The sequence below is a fragment of the Puccinia triticina genome, chromosome 6A (genome assembly GCF_026914185.1).
Source record: "Puccinia triticina chromosome 6A, complete sequence".
NCBI classification, from domain to species: Eukaryota; Fungi; Basidiomycota; class Pucciniomycetes; order Pucciniales; family Pucciniaceae; genus Puccinia; species Puccinia triticina.
The window spans coordinates 911,606-929,985 of NC_070563.1; the positions used below are offsets into that span (position 1 = coordinate 911,606).

Consider the following 18,380-nt stretch of genomic DNA (forward strand, 5'->3'; position numbering starts at 1 on the left):
AGTCTGTATCCACGCAAGAATCTGTGGAATTGAATTGGTTTTGGTTCCAAAAACACGCCCGTGCTTTTCAGCTCTGAAAACTCACCCAAACATTCATTACCTGCCTTTCTTCACAGTTATTTTGCAGGCCGAGTTCTACTGTCAACTTGGTGAGCAATAAAAACTCGATAGAAAATGAGAGGATATGAATACATGTTACCAGCAAACTTACTATTCTTAGCCATCAATTTCTTTCTCTGTGATCTCTATCTCGCTCCGGCCACCGCGAAAGAGTAAACAAGACGATGGCTGATCCGGACACAAGACAAGGTCAGTCAACCTTCATGTTGATGAAACAGGGAATTTGAGAAACCAGCTAATCAGAACAAGCCATCTGTAGAAGCCGTTGACCTGCTGCAACTGCTATACAACAGACACTCCTTGTCATTACATCTGCTATTATCTGAGGAAGACGATGCAACTGAAAATCTAACAATTAATGACATGAGCATGAAAGAGGGGCTCTTGAATGAACTCGAAACAATCCTTTTACCTTATCTCACAGCGCGAATCGCCGCTCTTTCGAGCTCACTCAACCTAAACAATTTCGCCAATAAGGATCCAGACCTGAACCTCACGCTAGTCTTGATAAATACATCACATCTCGATATAATATTAAGCGAGATAATGTATTGCATCGAGAAGGTTACGCTCGGGTCGCCGCTACCAACGGAAAGCGACGATCATTACTTGAATCGCTGCAAGCGATTTCGATTTTCTCTCCTCCAAACTAGAGCTACAATTTTAGTTAGAGAAAACGTCTCTCTCCTATTCCAGAAATCTAGCGAACTTATCCAAGCCTGTACAACCTCACGCGATGATCCAGCAAACTCCGAACATCAAGCAAGGATATGCGATATCAAGGAAGCAACACTCATGATTGTTAACAATTCTTGTAAACTAACCAGTTCTCTCACCAACCTGTTGCAAAAAACTGATGTCGCTCTTGTTCAAGAGGAATGGCTGGCGACAGCACAATCAATCAATTCGGTACTAGAGCTTCTAGCTCACATCAACAATCCCAGCATAGAATCAAACCTGGAACGTGATCCGACCCATATCGTAGACAATGGAAAGAACAGAAAACATATCGTCGAAGTGGGGCGATCATTCATACCGTTTGTCAAGCTAATCAGACTCCTATTATATAAGATCTCGACGACAAGCGAAAACAAACTACCATTCATCTCCAATACAATGAATACTGACAAACTCGATCGCTTGAGCCGAAATCCTAAGGTCATCATTGAAGCGTTGACCCTACTCATGCAAGGCTTGGTAACACTTTATCAAACAAATCAACCGATCCGCGATCAAGATCAGATTTGCGCTGATTTTGACACAATCACGGAAACCTTTCATTCAACATCACTTGACATCTGTCGTTATCTGGTTCCTCTGCGTGACCCATCGGCAGATTTGCTATGGGAAAATATCTTCGGGGATTACTTTGTGGATTTGACGATTCTATGGCATAAAGCTCTGCTCAATTTCCGAACTATTATTGGTGGCTCTAGACCTGAAAACGAGGAACCTGTGGAATAGCACTATGCGGTAAAAGGAGCTCAGCCAATGTATACTTGATGTGATTTGTAGAATTGGGAACATCCGCTCTTATCTCTGTACATCAAATCTTTTTTGGACTACTGGTATTATCCTAGTAACGGTTCAACATTAAACAAACCGGAGGCCACCGCTCAAAAAAATTGAGCAGCTCTTCCCCCCTCCCCCTCCAAGTTTGCCAAATGCGGGTATTGTCCGCTTGACTCATAAGCGATTGGCGCCCAAACAAGAGGCAAGCGGTGCCGTTCAAATCAATTGAAGCCTGCCCTTTAAATAGTTTCCAGCTTGCCTTTTGCTCCCATTCAGAAAAACTAACACTCAACCCTTTTTTGCAATATCCTTTGTGACTGAGTATGGCCTTTAGCTTCCTTCCAGCCCCACTTGCAGCAATGCAAACCACTTCTCATGGCCATTGCCAGCTAACTAATTCTGTTGCCCGCTATATGTCTTCCTTCACTGGGTATGTGTATCTATCCACTTAAAGCAACATATCATCAATCACTTCTAATGGTGAAGATCAGCCCAGCTTCCCAGAATCAGCTCCTATCTGAGACCTCTTCACTGTGAAAAAAACTCAAGAAAGCGCTGCCAGTTGACATGCAGCATACTCAATTCAATACTCAATTAGAACCAGGTTCATACAAACTAATCCCAGGCTGGAACACTGGAATATTTGGAAGTTGCTCAACTTCTTGTAGGGCACAGTGCACTAGACAAGCTGAGCTTTGAGGCAATTGCTCAGCTGGGATCTGCATGGTGTCTGAGGGAAATGCTCAGCTGGGATCCATTGGGCTTGCCAGGCAGCATCAGCCCCTCCTCCCCGGTCAAGAGGACCAGACAAACAAGCACTTTGAGGACTCCCCTCCCGGTTGACATCAGCATACACATGTCGACCGGAAGGAGTCCCTCCCAGTCGAGAATCGCATACCACAGTCGACCAGGAGGAGTCCCTCCCGGTCAACAGTCACCTCCAACAGGCGACCGGGAGCGGCCCCTCCCGGTCAACATCAACATCCACATGTTGACCGGGAGGAGTCCCTCCTGGTCAACAGTCACCTCCAACAGGCGACCGGGAGGAGTCCCTCCCGGAAGACATCAGCATACACATGTCGACCGGGAGGACTCCCTCCCGGAAGACATCAACATACGGTCTATTGGGACTGTGGTATGCGATTCTTGACCGGGAGGGACTCCTCCCGGTCGACATGTGTATGGTGATGTCGACCGGGAGGGACTCCTCCCGGTCGGCATGTGTATGTTGATGTCTTCCGGGAGGGACTCCTCCCGGTCGACATGTGTATGTTGATGTCAACCAGGAGGGGCCGCTCCCGGTTGCCTGTTATAGGTGACTGTTGACCGGGAGGGACTCCTCCCGGTTGACATGTGTATGGTGATGTTGACCGGGAGGGACTCCTCCTGGCCGACATGTGTATGTTGATGTCTTCCGGGAGGGACTCCTCCCGGTTGACATGTGTATGTTGATGTCAACCGGGAGGGGCCACTCCCAGTTGCCTGTTGGAGGTGACTGTTGACCGGGAGGGACTCCTCCCGGTTGACATGTGTATGGTGATGTCGACCGGGAGGGACTCCTCCCGGTCGACTGTGGTATGCAATCCTCGACTGTGGTATGCAATCCTCGACCGGGAGGGACTCCTCCCGGTTGACATGTGTATGTTGATGTCGACCGGGAGGGGCTGCTCCCGGTTGCCTGTTGGAGGTGACTGTTGACCGGGAGGGACTGCTCCCGGTCAACATGTGGATGTTGATGTTGACCGGGAGGGGCCGCTCCCGGTCGCCTGTTGGAGGTGACTGTTGACCGGGAGGGACTCCTCCCGGTCGACTGTGGTATGCAATTCTCGACCGGGAGGGACTCCTTCCGGTCAACATGTGCTCCCGGTCCACTGTTGTGTACAGTGGTCAACAAGGGGGAATAGTTGACCCTTGTCCCAGCTGAGGACTTCTTAGGGGGCGCATTCATGAGCACTAATTACTGAGCTGCACAGATCTGGTGGGCTTAGCACCAGGCCATGCTGAGCAATTCTGGAAGACTCGTGGACTCAACAGGGAAGGAACAGGGAAGAACCCTTGTACAAATCAAAGTAATATCAAAGACATCACATGTCAACTGACACCGATTTCTTGAGTTTTTTTCACAGTGCTTGTGCTTTGTATGATATGTTTGCTCTCATCACAGCAAATGGATACATTCAGACCACATTTTCCAATCTCTATTTTACTTTAAACCTCCTGGATGGGCAAAAAAACATTCATATCACTTTTCTCTCCCCACAACTGTCTTGGTTCTATTTTTTCTACCCATCTACACTGTTGTTGTTCTTGGCAGCTTCATGTTTTGTCAACAGCTACCAATGGAACTTTAATTGTAAATGGTGTACCTCTGACCCAAAATGAGCATTAAAATTTGAAGGAATACAGAAGAATATGATAAGATTTATTTCTTTCATTAGAATCTGTAACAACTTTAACAACTTGAACAATATTTAACTGAAGTTGTGATCTGAGCATCTACCTAGGAGCAGGCAACTTACCACTCTCTACTGAGAATGATAAAGAAACAGGTAGAGAACAATAGGAACACAGATTGGATTGAGTTGATCTGTATTCCATTGAGTCATATCAGTTCTCATTCACTCTTCTGATGTAGGAGAGGTACAATGGTCCTGAAACTTGTAGAGCTTTTGGCCCTCATGCTCTGTCTGTTTTGGCTTTGGTGAAATGGTGGAGGAGCAGGGTGATATTTTATAGAGAAGTGTATTGCGCCTCATGAGGGGGGTTCACTTAAAGCTGATTTCAAAATAAGTCATCAAAACCATCACCTGCAGCTTTCACTTATGCTGAGAAAGCTACAAGGTTCTGGTGGGCAGCTCCCCTTTGGAAGCAGTTCACCATGGATAAACCTTGCTGAAGGCTTCATGAGTACACAAAATCAGCAGTGGAATTTTGCCAACGTGGAACTCCCTATTAGACACTTGTTCCTTTTGCCTAGCTTGGACTCAATTACTTACCAAGATTTTCTCCTTCTCTTTGAGAGGAATCAGTTTGAGAGGTCTTTTCCTTTTCAACTTTGTCTAAGGAAAGAAGGATGAGGTTTTAGCACTCATCTAGTCAGTTCTGAGCTTGAGCATCAGTTGCTCAACTTTGGTGCTGACTGATATTTGTTTTCTCAGTGACTGGGGACCAGGATTTCCCATGATTCTAACCTTCCTGCTCACATGGGTGGAACCTGCATGCATCCAAGAGATGCAATCAGTTTTAAGCCCTGCTGTGTTGGTTTGGACTGTGGTACATGGTTTGCTTTGCTCACTTGTATCTCCAGTAATTTGGAATCCCAGCCTCTTTGTCAATTCATGAGATTGAGACCGTTCACTTAGGTATGTAACTTCACACAATCTTGTGGTTGTTAAACTCTCACACTAAAGATGGGCATTGGGTACCCGCGGCAGGTAACTGGCACCCGCCAGGCGGGTACCCCCCATACCCGCCAGGTGGTGTCAAGTAAGGGTCTGGGTGCCTGATTTTCCAGAAAACAGTGGTTGGACCCGGGTACCTGCCTTCTGTACCCGCCCCAAGCCCCTTGGGGGCCTTGGGTGGCCCCCAGCCCAAGAATGCCCCAGTGGACCCGGGTACCCCCCACTTTCCTATTCTGATTGTTCCAAGCGGAACAATCTACTCAGAACAATCCATTGAGCTTCCTGGATGTCCAAGAAGCTCATTGGATATTTAGCTCCATTGGCAGGGCTGTTTCAGCCCTGCCAAAACGTGTATCCATCTCCATTCATGTGAAAATCAAACAGAGTGGATACCTTTCTTGCCTGTCCTTGAAAGGAAGGGCAGAAACAGCCTTGTTTATTGTTCCATGTGGAAAAATCTGCTTAAAATGATCCATTGATCTTCCTGGACATCCAGGAAGCTCATTGGATATGTAGCTTTGTTGGCATGGCTGTTTCAGCCCTGCCAAAACATGTATCCGTCTCCGTTTGGATTTTGTGCAACATTCAGGGAGGATGAAAGGGGCCCTGGTTGGAGCTGGGAATTAACCAACAACACCGCCAGGGGACACCCTGGCCAGAAGACAATGCCGCCTTGACCAACCGGGGTGAGGCACCAGAATGCAGGAAGAAAAGGGTCAGTGGGACAACAGTGGATATTGGGAAGGAGTTGGTTGGCTTGGGAGGGCTCCAAGTACCCGCCCGCAGGTGCTGGGTACACCACCTGGAGACCACCGGTACCCGCCAAACGGGTACAGGTACGGGTCCCTGTGTCTGGTTCAGGCAAAAAAGTCACCTGGTACCCGCACCCGGGTCCAAATGCCAATCTTTATCTCACACTGGCATTGGATACATTATTGCTCCTTGTAATCTGTTTCCCTCACCTGTATTCAAGAGAAATGTTCACTCAGGTATATAAATTTAAACTTCATTTAATCTTTTTCCCCCCTTCCAAGTTTTGACATTTTTCTATATTCATTTTTTCTTGGATGGAAAAAAAGGTGATTGGTTTGTCATCATTTTTTGCCTGCTTTGGATTGGTATATATTATGTTTGCATTGGCAAAGTATAAAAAAACCTTTGCACTGTTGTTTAACAGTTTGCAATCTTTCTTTGATAACCCTGCAATTTATCTATTTAGTGCATTCTTATTGCACTGCGTACACCAGCATTGAATTATTCACTTGCCTTGCTTAGACTACAAAAAGCATCATTCTCTGGGTTTTAATGGATTTAACTGAATTTCAGTGGAAATTCATTCATTTGTGCCATGTTTTGTGTGTACCATTTTGGGTTTTGAAGCCAATTCATACCCATTTTGTGCATAACATTTTGTAAACAAAACTGCAAAAATTCAGAAATTTAATTTCAGCTTACCCACCTATACTAGGGGCTTCCAGGGTCCTGTATAAATTCATAAACATGCTTTCATGCTTTCATAAGTTTGATTTGCAGGCAAAGTTGAATTTCAAATTTTCAATTGTCTGCAAATTGAGTTTATGAAAGTGAAATTTATCTGTTTATGAATTATGGTCTTCAAAGTTGAAATTTATGCAAGTATAAATGTGTAAATCATAAATTCAAAAAACTTTGTTTTTATGTAATGTTTGGCTTTCCCAGCCAACAAAGATTCATGAATTTTGGATTGATGCTTATTATATGATACTCAGCTTGACCACTGTTTTGGGGGCAAAAAGATGAGATGCATCAAGCTGACACCAGTGACCACATTGATTTGATTTTTCCCAACTGACCAACTCAAAATCCTGACTATCTTTATGCACTACCATTGGGATCAGCTCTGAAACAAATTCCACTCTGCTTGCCTCCATTAGACAGATAACATGATGCTTTCAATTTTCATCTATCCAGTCTTGAGCACAGGGAGCGGAAATCAGGTGGGCTAAGCCTTATACCCAATGGTAACAGGCGCGGCAATCAGTTGCATGTCATTCAAAAATGAGTATCTCTGAGCTGGGGAGCCTGATCAGTTTTGAAAGTTGGTCGGAAATATATGCGTGTCTTGCATCAAGATATAAAGTGTATGAACGCAGGAAACAAGTGGGAATGAAAATACAAGAATGAGCCGGATTGACCAAGAAAGATGTAAAAATCGATGAGTTGAGTTGAGGAGGAAAGAATCATGGAACGCAAAAAATTCACATATATAACTTAATGAAAGACTTGTGACTTTCTTTTCTTGTCTTTGATGTAGAGATTTTCGAAGTTGATGATCATTAGCTTTGTCCACTGGTCTAGGTGCCAAAAAATTGGAAAATTGGGGGTAAACAGTTTCAAGACAGATTCCACATCCTTCTTGTTTTGATGGGTTCTAATGACAATGAATACTATTTTTAGTGATCAATTAATTGGTTTCACCTAAAAAGAACATTTTGAAGAATTCACTGTGAACGCGAGGCAAAGATAGCATTTCGTTCAGTTCGATGGGCTGAGATGAATTTTCGGCCAAATCGATTGAGAAAACGGAGGACTCACTAAGAGAGCCAACATAAGGCATTGCTTGGCATGAATGTCAAGACACGAGGTACGATCCCCCGAGTAAAACCTATCAGCCCCATGTTACGGTGGATAAGCTTGCAAGCCTCCAACATTCCACGACAGTTGCGAATTTCCGGGTTTGTAGAAGTTCCTTTAGTTTGTAGCAAGGTCTTGCAGACGTCGAGTGGTGTTGTTACGGCGGCCCCGAACGCGCCAGAAATCCCCCCACAAAGGACGTGGGTGACTGGAGAGTAGGCATCGACCGGATTTGCCAGACGCTTGAGCTCTTCGTATGTTGAAAATTGAACCGCGGTGAATGGTATCGACATCGTCAATGTTGTGGGGTAAGAGCTTCAATTGGGTTTCCGTTGAACCGTTGCGTTTGATTAGTTATCTTTGGTCGTCAACGTGTGTGTAGACCTGGAATCGGTGAAGCTCAAGGACGTATTCCTTTAATCGTGCCTTCCGTATCACTCACATATAGAACGCCCTGAGCCCTTCGGCCCGATACACTGCCCTGGCAGCGGAAAGAGCGGTTTTGTGCTGAGAGCCTTGGATCTGCATTCTTTGCTTGATGACTAAGAAAAGAGGGTGGGGTGAAAATCAATATTTAGTGACTCATGGCAGGTGACAGATTTTTTTTTTGAGTGAAAAACTGAGGAACAGACCATCAAAAGGGTTCATTAGGGCATCGCTGGCAATTGTAGCCATCGAACCAGCCGCTCCAGTGGCAAGGATCTGTTGACCTTGCTGATTGCCGCCGAAGGCCTCTTTTGTCATTTCGTAGGTTCCGAAGTAGACCGCATGTGCTGGACCAGCGCCCATGAAAACTGAGCTGACGCCCTTCCACAGTCGTTTTGTTCCTTCAGTCGTGGCAACCGACCGGAAGGTAGAGGACATAGTTTTGTACACCTCGCTCGTCACGCCGTTATTCAGGTTGGTCATGCCTGGGCCTGTGACAACTTGCATCCTCGTCTAAAAGAAGACAGAAACCAGACAACAATTTGTCAAAGATTTGCCTCAGCTCTCTTAATTCCGAACAATTGTATAGCGTTCTTATTTTTGAAGACGCGGTACCCGTTGGGGTGCATGCAAGCTTCAACAAATGCTGACCTTGATACTATCGACAGGATACATGACCACATGCTCGGAGATTCCAGCTAGCGCGCCCGCCATCATGTTGACTCCCAGACTAGCATTTTGGAGGCCTTCATAGTCGACTTCTTCTGTCATTATAGGTGGGTGTTGAGGATCGCGACGGTACCAGCTGCTTTTCTTAACGGGACAGACTGTACGTTAACCAAGTCGATCGAGAGTTGCACTGCGTTGTTTTCGTTCGTCCGCGGCCCGCAGGAAGTGGAAAAAAACGTGTCCTTCGTCAATTGGCCGGCCGACTACGCTGGATTACCTTGAGAGACCCAACAATTTCACAGTTCCTCAGACCATCCGCACCGGGCGCTAAGTTAGCCCGGATTAGGGCACTTAGTTCGACCCCGCACCCGCATCGGGTTGGATCAACCGGGGATTAACTTAGCCCGGAGCTCCGTTTGGAGCTAGTGGGGTCTAAATGTAGACCCCACTAATCCTGGGACTAATCCCAAAGTGAATATGCATCATGCTTGTTAGCATGAACTTTATGTGTTTAGGTGCCAAACACATAACACATAGGCACCTAAACACTTAACCTCCGACGGCCTCGGACTCGCTAATCCCCACCCATGCGGATGGTCGATCGGATTATCCTATTCCGATCGTAATCCGAGCTAGTTAGCCCAGGCTAATCTAGCCACGGATGCGGATGCCCTCACGCTGTGAACGTCGTCGAGCTACCATGCGCAGCCGCTCTCACATTCAATATGAACTGCACAGATGCATATCGATGCAGCAGAACCAAGTCCACGGCTGCATTTGAATTTTGTCGTGTGTACCGGACGTCGGGCCGCCCCGGAATTAGATAGTGGTCGGCCCGACCTGCCTGACCTTCAGCGGGTCAGAGTTGCTGTCAGACCGGGCCTAATGACGCCGGACACCCGCTGATATCTTGCATCCCTGGAGCACAGGTGGCGGTTGCAAACATCCGCGTCCACATTTGGCTCCGAGATGGTTCTACCCCTCCAGGGTTGCTTTCATTGACAATCACAAATGTTCTCCAAGAAGCGAATGTAAATAATCAGATTTTACGGCGGTTATTCTACTCGGACATGGTGCTTTGGACCGGAGCTGTCAGCTTCAGTAGTTGTGAATCAGAGTTTGCAGCCTTTGAATCATGAGACTCCCTGACCAGAACTCGGCTCATCTATGACAAGACTATTGCGAATAAGAAAAAAAAACTACAATGAATCATAGGAAACATCGAAGTGAGGTGAAACTGATGCTGAGCGATTGAAGAATCAAGAGCCGCAAAAAAATAGGCGAGATAGATCCCGCCCGGTGGCTCCAGGGTGGACATCCCGACCTAGAAATCCCTGAACCAACAACATTTGCCCGGGTGGAGCCAAGCTTGTGGGTTTCGGTCTGTTTCGGTTGGGCGGCCGGCTGGCCAGCTAAATATGTTTCTGCAGGCCGGTAGGAAAGCGGCTGACCAGACGCGCCCAATAAAATTTGGGGTCTGTACCGGCCTGTACCGGAAGCAAAGCTGGTGACCAGGTGTGCTCACTTGGCTCGTCCTCAGACAATTGTTAGAGCCTAGACCATTGGGCGCGCCGGCAGCAAACCTTCTTACCACTACTAGGTTTGCTTGCTCGGCTGGGCTCGGCTACCGAGGGCTGCATGCATGACATTCGTGCATTTTGAGCAACCTTGACAAATGCGCGGGGGAGGGGATGAATATCCGATTAACCAATATTGTAGAGGCAGCCTGCATGCGGATTTTGGCTGGTTTTGGGGGCCCATGGAAAATACAATCACCTAACTGCGGTCGGGAATTCCATCTGTTGTAATTCCATCCAAAGCAATCAAGCTTTCTGATCTTATGCTGCATATGCATCTGTGATTGGGTTTCAGTTGTGCATCACTCGGAGTCGGTTTTGGGAAGCGACTCAGCGAGCCTGAGTTTTTCTTTGACTTGGACGTAATGAAACGACTGTAAATCAGGTCCAGCCTATTCCTGCATTTAACCACCTGCCAGTTTAACGCCTTCCAACCCGCGCCTGCCTACCTATCTGCCTTTCTAGTGCGTCCCGGAGCAACGCTAATAGTCAGTCTAACTTTCCGTTTAGGTTGTCTCTCCCCTCGCATCCTAGATCCAAGGGCATACCCCATACCCCCTGCGGCACCTCTTGGTACATAGACATCATATATGGACACTCCATAGGGGTAGACAACATGCTTGCTGGGGGAGATTACAAACGTGGGTGGTACATTGCTGATCGAATCTGATGCTTCGTGTGACATGAGCCTGAGGCAGGGTCAGCAGGTAACCATGACGGCAAGCCGGGCTCACAAGACAATGAGCATTGAGGACATCTGAATCTATCTGAATAGTGATGCCATATGTAGAAGAGACATGCAGTTTGAGATCTTGGGTATGCTATGTTAGGTCACATTCCCTCTGGATCTTCCATCCGGGCCTATCCGGGCCAAAAATTGTGCTGGATTTGCCCATCTGTGTGCATCCCAAATCAGCGTTGGATGCAACGATATTCATGCATGCATCATCTACTTATGCAGCATGCCTATCCTAGATATAGCCCCTGATGAGACTGGCAAGCGTTCCGTTCTTTGGGTTCAGGTGATTGGACTTCAGATTCGTCCGTTTGAGCCGATTGCGACCCCCGGCACTTTATCGTCCGAATATGTTTTCATGCATGCCTCTTTGTCGGTCCAGCTTGCTCCTTTTCTTGCTCATAGTTCTTGTCGATCTAGTCCCTGGACAGCCCGTGGGTGGTCGTACCTGCGCTAAAATCACTACAAGGAAGGAATGGCGCCAATTGAGTAGAGAAACCCAAGCTTCCTACATCAGGGCCGTCAAATGTTTGACGACGAAGCCGACCACACTGAGGACCCGATTCAGATTGAGACGTTACGATGACTTTCAATACGTTCATTCGACTCTATATATGCAAGTCCATTTCGTTGCCCGGTTTCTCCCTTGTAGGTTTTCTGCTTGTGCCTCTTTGATCACTATTCATCCTAGACGAATAAAGCGCCATGAGCGCTATTCCACAGCATGCCAGAATGCTAATTGACTGGCTCAATTATGTAGGGCATCGACATATGGTATTTCTCTACGACCAAGCTCTCCGTGAATGTGGTTATCAGGATGGCATTCCACACTGGAATTGGAGTTTAGACTCTGCCGATGCGAGCCGATCACCGGTCTTTTCAAGTGACCCACAAGTACGAGCTCCCCGCCAGGCTGCCTCTCGTACTGGGCCTCAAGTAGTGGGCTGATGCTCTTGTTCTGCAGGTTGGCTTTGGTGGCAATGGCACGGGCCGCGTCGATCCTCGATTGCCAGATGGTTTGTTATCCTACTCACTCGTGTATATGCGGAGAGACAATTTTGTAGTGGGTTTGGGGTTGACAAATCAAATGACCTTTCTTCTGCATAAAACTTCTCAGATGGAGGCGCCCTTCAGACAGGTGCATTTTCCAACTTCCAGTTAATACATCCGCTCCCTCACCTTTTACACCGCAAGTTCGATACCATGTCGGATTTGTCCACAAAGTAAGCCACTGGACTAGCTTTGTTCCCCACGGAATTTTCAACTGAAGTGTCATCGCCTCTCACACTTCCAGCGACGTTCCATACTTGGGTGAATACTAGTGAGTCGCAAGCGGGCATGCATCATGGTTAATTCTAATGGATGAGGGACTGATAGCGAGTCAGGGGAAATTTATGAAGTACGAGCAATAGGGTAGCGGAGATCCAGAAGATACCGGAATTCTTGGCCTACTCCAACGAACTGGAGGTGAGCCTTGACGGCCTTGGCTTGCCCGACATGACCACTCTGACAATCATTCTGTAATATAGGGCCACAACCCAATGCTTTTCCCAGATGCCACTACCTCCCCTCATGCTGCCATTCACACGTTCATGGGTGGCGTAAGCAATCTATCTCGTTCATTTGAGGATTCCCAAGGCTCTGACAAAAAATGACATCCCAAAATTTTAGGAAATGCCCTCCTCAGTCTATGCCGCAAATGAAGTTAGTTCTGACTGCAAATCCAAGGGTTCCACGGTTCCTCAAGTGCTCAAATTTACTGATAGTGACTAATTTTTGACGGGACGGTTACAACTCCCAACACTTATGTGTCATCTTTTTTCAGCCGTAAGATTATAATCAATCGGATTGTGAATTTATTTAAAGATTGATCTTGATTGTTTTCCTTCCAGACTGTTTTTCCTCCATCACGCGCACATTGACAAACTATGGGTCGATTGGCAAAGGCGAGATTGGAATAATCGCAAAAGAGCCTACCATGGAAACGTCAGTCTTAAACCTGTGCACTTAGACACTCTGAAGCAGCCACGCTGAATCTTACTCATGATTTACCAGAACATCCGGGGAGATCAGACAGAAGATGCTTCACTCAATGATAGGATGCCTTTCTTGGGTCTAGGCGGTCCAGATCCAACTGTCCTTTCAGTGATGGACACAACAGCTTATCCCTATTGCTATACTTGTGAGTGCCCTCTGCTCCAAATGTTCTATGCTTCATTCTGAAGTGACTATCTTGCAACCAGACGCGGATTAATTTCATAGCGCCTAATTATCCCAGACCGCAGCAAGACCAGATGAAGACCGTTGGTGTCGTTACCCGTCATGAACATAATCTAGGAGAAGTAACTCATTTTATTTATCACGAATATATATCTACTGGTCCATACATTCACTTCTACATCTTCCTTTCGTTGAGAAGAACAAGTAAGAAACTACACGAGCCTACTTGGAAGGCGCGGAATAATTCGCAACTACCCGCTCGCAAACCATTGATAGCTCATCATGACATTAGCTTTTCGCCTGAAAAAAGTAAGGTGGATGAGGAATCTGGTTGGTTGGGATGTTTTTCCGTTTGCTTGCAAATCAAATGTTTTCCATGAGATGATTGCTTGTAGGCTTTTTTTGGATACGCACCCTAACCCCGTGACAAAGCGTAGCTCAATTTTAATACTTTCCCATGTATCGAACGGATCGGCTGCTCCAAGTTCTCCATGTTATCATATCCACAAGGACAAATTATAACTCTCTTTTCCTACACCTTCCATCATTTTTTGTTACATAGTGATTTAATCGAAGTATAATCAAGTTCCTCGCAGTGAGTGATTTCCATCCAAAAAGTATGATTGCTTTCACTTCACCAAGTCCCTCTATAATCGGAGGGGGGACAATGTGCTGGAGCCTCCTACGGTTGGCGCAATGCAACCCGGGTTTTGCCATTCGAATTTCTGCGATGGAAGGGAGATTATGTTGGATGACTGCTGTTGGTTGTCTTTCCAGGGCATGACATAATCAAGATTGGAATGGAATAATTGTCAATGTCGTATCAGGTTAAAGAAACTTATCGTTGAAAACTGCTCAGTGGGGAGGTCAGTGGGGCGCTGCATTCTCTTGTTCCGCTCATCATCAGGTTCACCGTTCCGGGAATTATTCGCCAGTCAAACTGCAATGTATGCATAGCATAAAGCGATGAACATGCACTCAGTCAGATGAGTCATGAAATACAAGTCATGTGCTCTGAGTCTCGACAGGTTTGGACTCCTCCGCCTTTCAGAAATTGAAGTGAGCTGCGGTGCTAATGTAGGCCGCATTTTCCAACACCTGCACCGAAATATTGATCATTTTTTGGACCACAAGGTAGGATACAAGCCTAGTTAACAAGAAGCTAAATCACAAAGGCAAAGGCAAAGCGTTGTTCCAAGTAGCAGAGATGAAGCAAGCACCCTCTGGATGTAGCGATGAGCAGACATACATATAAATAGGGAGAAAGCGAAAAAAACACGGAACAAGTAAGATTATATACAGGGATTGAAGGGATGACAGCTGAGCAAGACGAAAATGATATATCGTGGCGCTGCCGCTTGGTGGACCGGACCCCAGATGTTGTTTTTGTCTTATATGAACATAGTTGTCAAGAAATCTTATATGAACATAGTTGTCAAGAAAAATGAGTGGTACAACAGGTCTATTTTCGATTTTTTAGGCTTTAGTGGCAAGCGTGGTAGGTGGGATGGTTGTGAGCGGGATGAGGATGAGGAATGGGAAGGATACAAATTGGGTACAGTCGGGTGATAAATATGAGCAAGGAGGGTACCTGTGATGATGGCGAGTAAGCCAAGTTTCTGGATCAAGCAGAACGGGCTGGGGGCTTTATGGGGGAGGAGAATACAAAGATGAATAGGGATTAGGATCGGGATTGTAAGATTCTATGGATGTATATGACGATGGCTGAGAACTTCAACGCGTAGGTACGGACGAATGGAGAGTGTGAAATAAATATCAAGCGTGGTGAAATCAAGAAGACAACAAGAGGGGACATTCTATTCCTTCTGGAGATCCGGGGGAATTTAGGGGTACAGGTCAACTTTTTACTTTATTTATCCCAAATATATATGCAAACTGGGTGAATTGTCCGAGCTGAGAAATGCGAAAAAGGAGACACCAAACCTAGGTTCCTGGTGACTAACGAGTGGACTCCCATCTATGCGCACAGGATTATTTGTTTTGGGAGGAAGGGTTTGATTTGCGGGTGGAAGGAGAAGGCAAGAGTCTGGTGGAGCCTCGGAGGAGCTCGCTGAACCGGGTGGTAGAATCGTCGATGTAGTGGTTCTCGGTGCCATAGAGAGTAGGGTTGCTTGGCGCACACTCTGGCGACGTTGCGGGGGATGGTGAGTCCGGGGGGATAGCGGGGGCCTTCTTGGCCGTGGGGAAGAACTTCAAGGGCTTGAAGTTGTAAGCAGGAGCCGGGGGAGTGACCGAGGGAGTGGAGGATGCCATCGACACATCGGATTGGGTCGCGGGGGCAGGAGCGCTGGTCCCAGAGGGGCCGGCAGAGGGGCCGGCAGAGGGGCCGGCAGAGGGGCTTGGAGCACTGCTGCGGGAGGGACCAGCAGCGAGACCAGGAGCACTGGGGCGAGAGGGGCCAGGGGAGGGCGGGGCGGGCGTGAGCTTGGTCTTTTTGGTTGAAGGAGGAGTCGGAGACTCGTCTTCGGCTGCGCGGCGTTTGCGTCGGGAGGGGGTGACACTGGGGCTGGGCTCGAGGAAGGCCGTCTCAACGGACAGCAGGTTTTCCACGAAACTGCGCGATTGGGCTTCTTCTTCGGAAGATTCAGAAAGCGAGCTCTCCAGCAATTCATCGGCGTGGAGTAATGCGGGTTGCGAGCGAGTTGGATCACTGATGTTCAATCGCTCGGTAGCAAAGGAACGCGATAGTTCTCGTGGCAGGTCGATCGAATCGATCGAGGGCGGGTCAAACGGTCCGGCGGGGGGAGTCGAAACTCGTACTGGCGAGTGATGTTGTCGCGTAGGAGAAGGCGACGGGTTGGGTCGCGTGGGAGAAGCTACGCGGGATTGTGGTCGCGCAGGAGAATGTACGCGGGATTGTGGTCGCGCAGGAGATTGAGCGCGGGATTGTGGTCGCGCAGGAGACGGTCCGCGGGGTCCTGGGACTGCTGGGGTAGCTCCAGTGGGCCATGGTGTTTGAGGGTTGACGGGGGAGCGTGCGAAACCGTAGTTGTGGTAAGTGGTGGTGTCGACTGGGTTGGAAGGTGAAGCAGGAGGATGACGGGGGAACTGCCGCATGGGCTGTCTGCTAGCCGAAAGAACCGCCCAGACATACTTGCCGCGGTCGAGTTCTTCAAGGGTGTCCCGGATCAAGAAGCTGATGAAGTCGATGTTGGTCTGGGTGATGCTTCTCGGTAGGCCGAGTCGTTGGGCCTCTCGTCGGATAGCAGCTGGTAGTGCCTCACTTCCAGCACCAACAGCATCTGGACGGGCGGGTAGAGACAAGCCAATCATTTTGAGCTTCTGGAAGAAAGAGAATAAAGGATGAGATTTTGTAAAAAAAGCTCACTGGTGTACTCGGATGGTGGGACTAATTGACCTCGCAGCCTTCCCCGCTCGAGAATTGCCCTGATGAATTTGGCGGTAGAGGCGGTTGTAGTCTCACCAGAAGTTTCACCTGTGCGGCCTGAGCCCTGTGCTTGGGCCTGAGACGTGGAGGCATGGGGAGCTGGTGACCTGGCCGAGGCGCGCAGGGGAGAGCGAGGAGGTGAACCAGCTGGGGTTTTTGAGACGGGTGATGATCGAGGTGCAAGGGGGCGGGGTGACTGGGCGGTGACAGGGGCGGGAGCAGCTTGGGGGCTAGGTGGGTGTTGGGAGCGCCGGGCACGGGAGGCTTCTGGGGATGACGGTGCGAGGAGGGTGGCTTTTTTCTTTTGTGCAGCAGTGATACGAGCATTGGTTTTGGTAGCGCGGGCAGGTTGGGGTGCTTTGCCTTGGGCGGGGGCTGGCGTAGGTCTCGCGGAGGCTATGAACCATTGCGGGGGTAAGTCGGCAGAGTCCGGATCACCGCCCAGAATACGCTTGAGCGCTTCACGGAGCTTTGCAGCCCCTAGGTTACGACGGATGGAGTGTTTCTGGTAGGGTATGGACGAGTTGGTTAATCAAAGGTCAGAATGTGACCTGCCGGGTGCTTTTTGGGGGGTGATGTGGGAGGACTTACTGCCGCTTCAGCTTGCAAGGCATGATAAGGCAGGGAATCGATGTCCTCGAGCGATGGGGTTCGGGGCATGTTGGCGATGGATTTCAGGGGGGCAGGCCGGGACAGGGAGCAGGCGAAGCGCGAGTAGGGTCCGGGTATCAGATAAAACGGTTGGGGCCTGTTCGAATTCATGATCATCGTATGAGAAGAGTGCGAAGAGGGAGGCATTAGATGTTAAGTCAGCGGGATGAAGGACGAGAAGAGATGATGAAGGAGCTGAACGCGCGCGAGACGCGTGGAGAGCGAGGAGGCGTGTGGCCGCGTGGGTATGAAACTACAATGGCTCGGGGAGACAGTGCTACTGCATACGGGGTGTGAACAGAACTTCGACACTTACAGAACTGCCGTGCGACACTTGGCCAAGGGGGTCTGGGGAGCTTGGAGACAAGAACTCTGTTCAAGAAGACGACTAGCAGGGCTCCTGAGAGCAGAAACACAGGGAACGAGCTACAGGGAACAACAGCGGGCTGGTGACTAGCAGTGGGGCAGGGTGACGGCTATCCTGGGGGCAGAAGGGACTGGGGAGGAGGGGGGAGGGCATCGCGGTACCAGGGCAGTTGGTAGGGTCCTTATATAGCCAACCAAAAGCGCCGACTGTCCCGGCTGAGCTGGAGCAGGAGGGCGGAGAGATCAGCCGAGACCTCAGTTGTGCTAGCCAAAGACCGCGAAAGGATAGAGGGTTATTGGACTTTCACTGGCTGCTTCTTCAGTCTGCCTCCCTCGAACCTTGAATCTCATGCAGCCTAGCGTAGCCTTCGCTGGTAGAATGCTCCTATTTGCTGCATCCGGCGAAGGAATTCGCCGGCGAGTTTGCCACGTAGACGGCATCCCCTTTCCGGAACCGGGCAAAGCAAATGGCCATGCATTCGTTGGCGGCTGCCTAGGTAGGCCGGAACACTCCATCACACAATCATCAAGCGGCCTCATCGGCCTCGGGATCCGCCGGCTCTGGAATTTCCCCGTGTCAAGACTCTTTCGCCACCCTCGATCCGTCTGAATGCCTTCCTTTTCCGTTGCAAACTCAACTCATATCCGGTCTGCCACCCTTGCAACCTTAACAAAACAGT

At 48.6% G+C, this 18,380-nt stretch overlaps 4 protein-coding genes across 4 annotated transcripts; 2 read left to right on the plus strand and 2 right to left on the minus strand.

Annotated features, from left to right (window-relative positions):
- Positions 1-284: 284 nt before the first annotated feature.
- Positions 285-1,584, plus strand: PtA15_6A104 (uncharacterized protein; the record flags this gene model as incomplete). The annotated part of the gene is made up of 2 exons (XM_053169774.1): positions 285-309; positions 380-1,584. The coding sequence occupies 2 exons, from the start codon at positions 285-287 to the stop codon at positions 1,582-1,584; spliced, it is 1,230 nt and encodes a 409-aa protein (XP_053021031.1).
- A 5,892-nt stretch (positions 1,585-7,476) lies between these two features.
- PtA15_6A105 (uncharacterized protein) lies at positions 7,477-8,843 on the minus strand (the record flags this gene model as incomplete). The annotated part of the gene is made up of 5 exons (XM_053169775.1): positions 7,477-7,516; positions 7,608-7,961; positions 8,089-8,188; positions 8,279-8,585; positions 8,724-8,843. 5 exons carry the CDS (start codon positions 8,841-8,843, stop codon positions 7,477-7,479), a joined length of 921 nt encoding a protein of 306 aa, XP_053021032.1.
- Positions 8,844-11,668: 2,825 nt separating this feature from the next.
- On the plus strand, positions 11,669-13,308 carry PtA15_6A106 (uncharacterized protein; the record flags this gene model as incomplete). Its single annotated transcript, XM_053169776.1, has 11 exons — positions 11,669-11,702; positions 11,815-11,948; positions 12,019-12,070; positions 12,172-12,277; positions 12,349-12,375; positions 12,455-12,521; positions 12,584-12,655; positions 12,726-12,758; positions 12,921-13,040; positions 13,110-13,236; positions 13,298-13,308. 11 exons carry the CDS (start codon positions 11,669-11,671, stop codon positions 13,306-13,308), a joined length of 783 nt encoding a protein of 260 aa, XP_053021033.1.
- Positions 13,309-15,266: 1,958 nt separating this feature from the next.
- PtA15_6A107 (uncharacterized protein) lies at positions 15,267-17,481 on the minus strand (the record flags this gene model as incomplete). The annotated part of the gene is made up of 3 exons (XM_053169777.1): positions 15,267-16,537; positions 16,624-17,188; positions 17,275-17,481. The coding sequence occupies 3 exons, from the start codon at positions 17,479-17,481 to the stop codon at positions 15,267-15,269; spliced, it is 2,043 nt and encodes a 680-aa protein (XP_053021034.1).
- Positions 17,482-18,380: the final 899 nt, after the last annotated feature.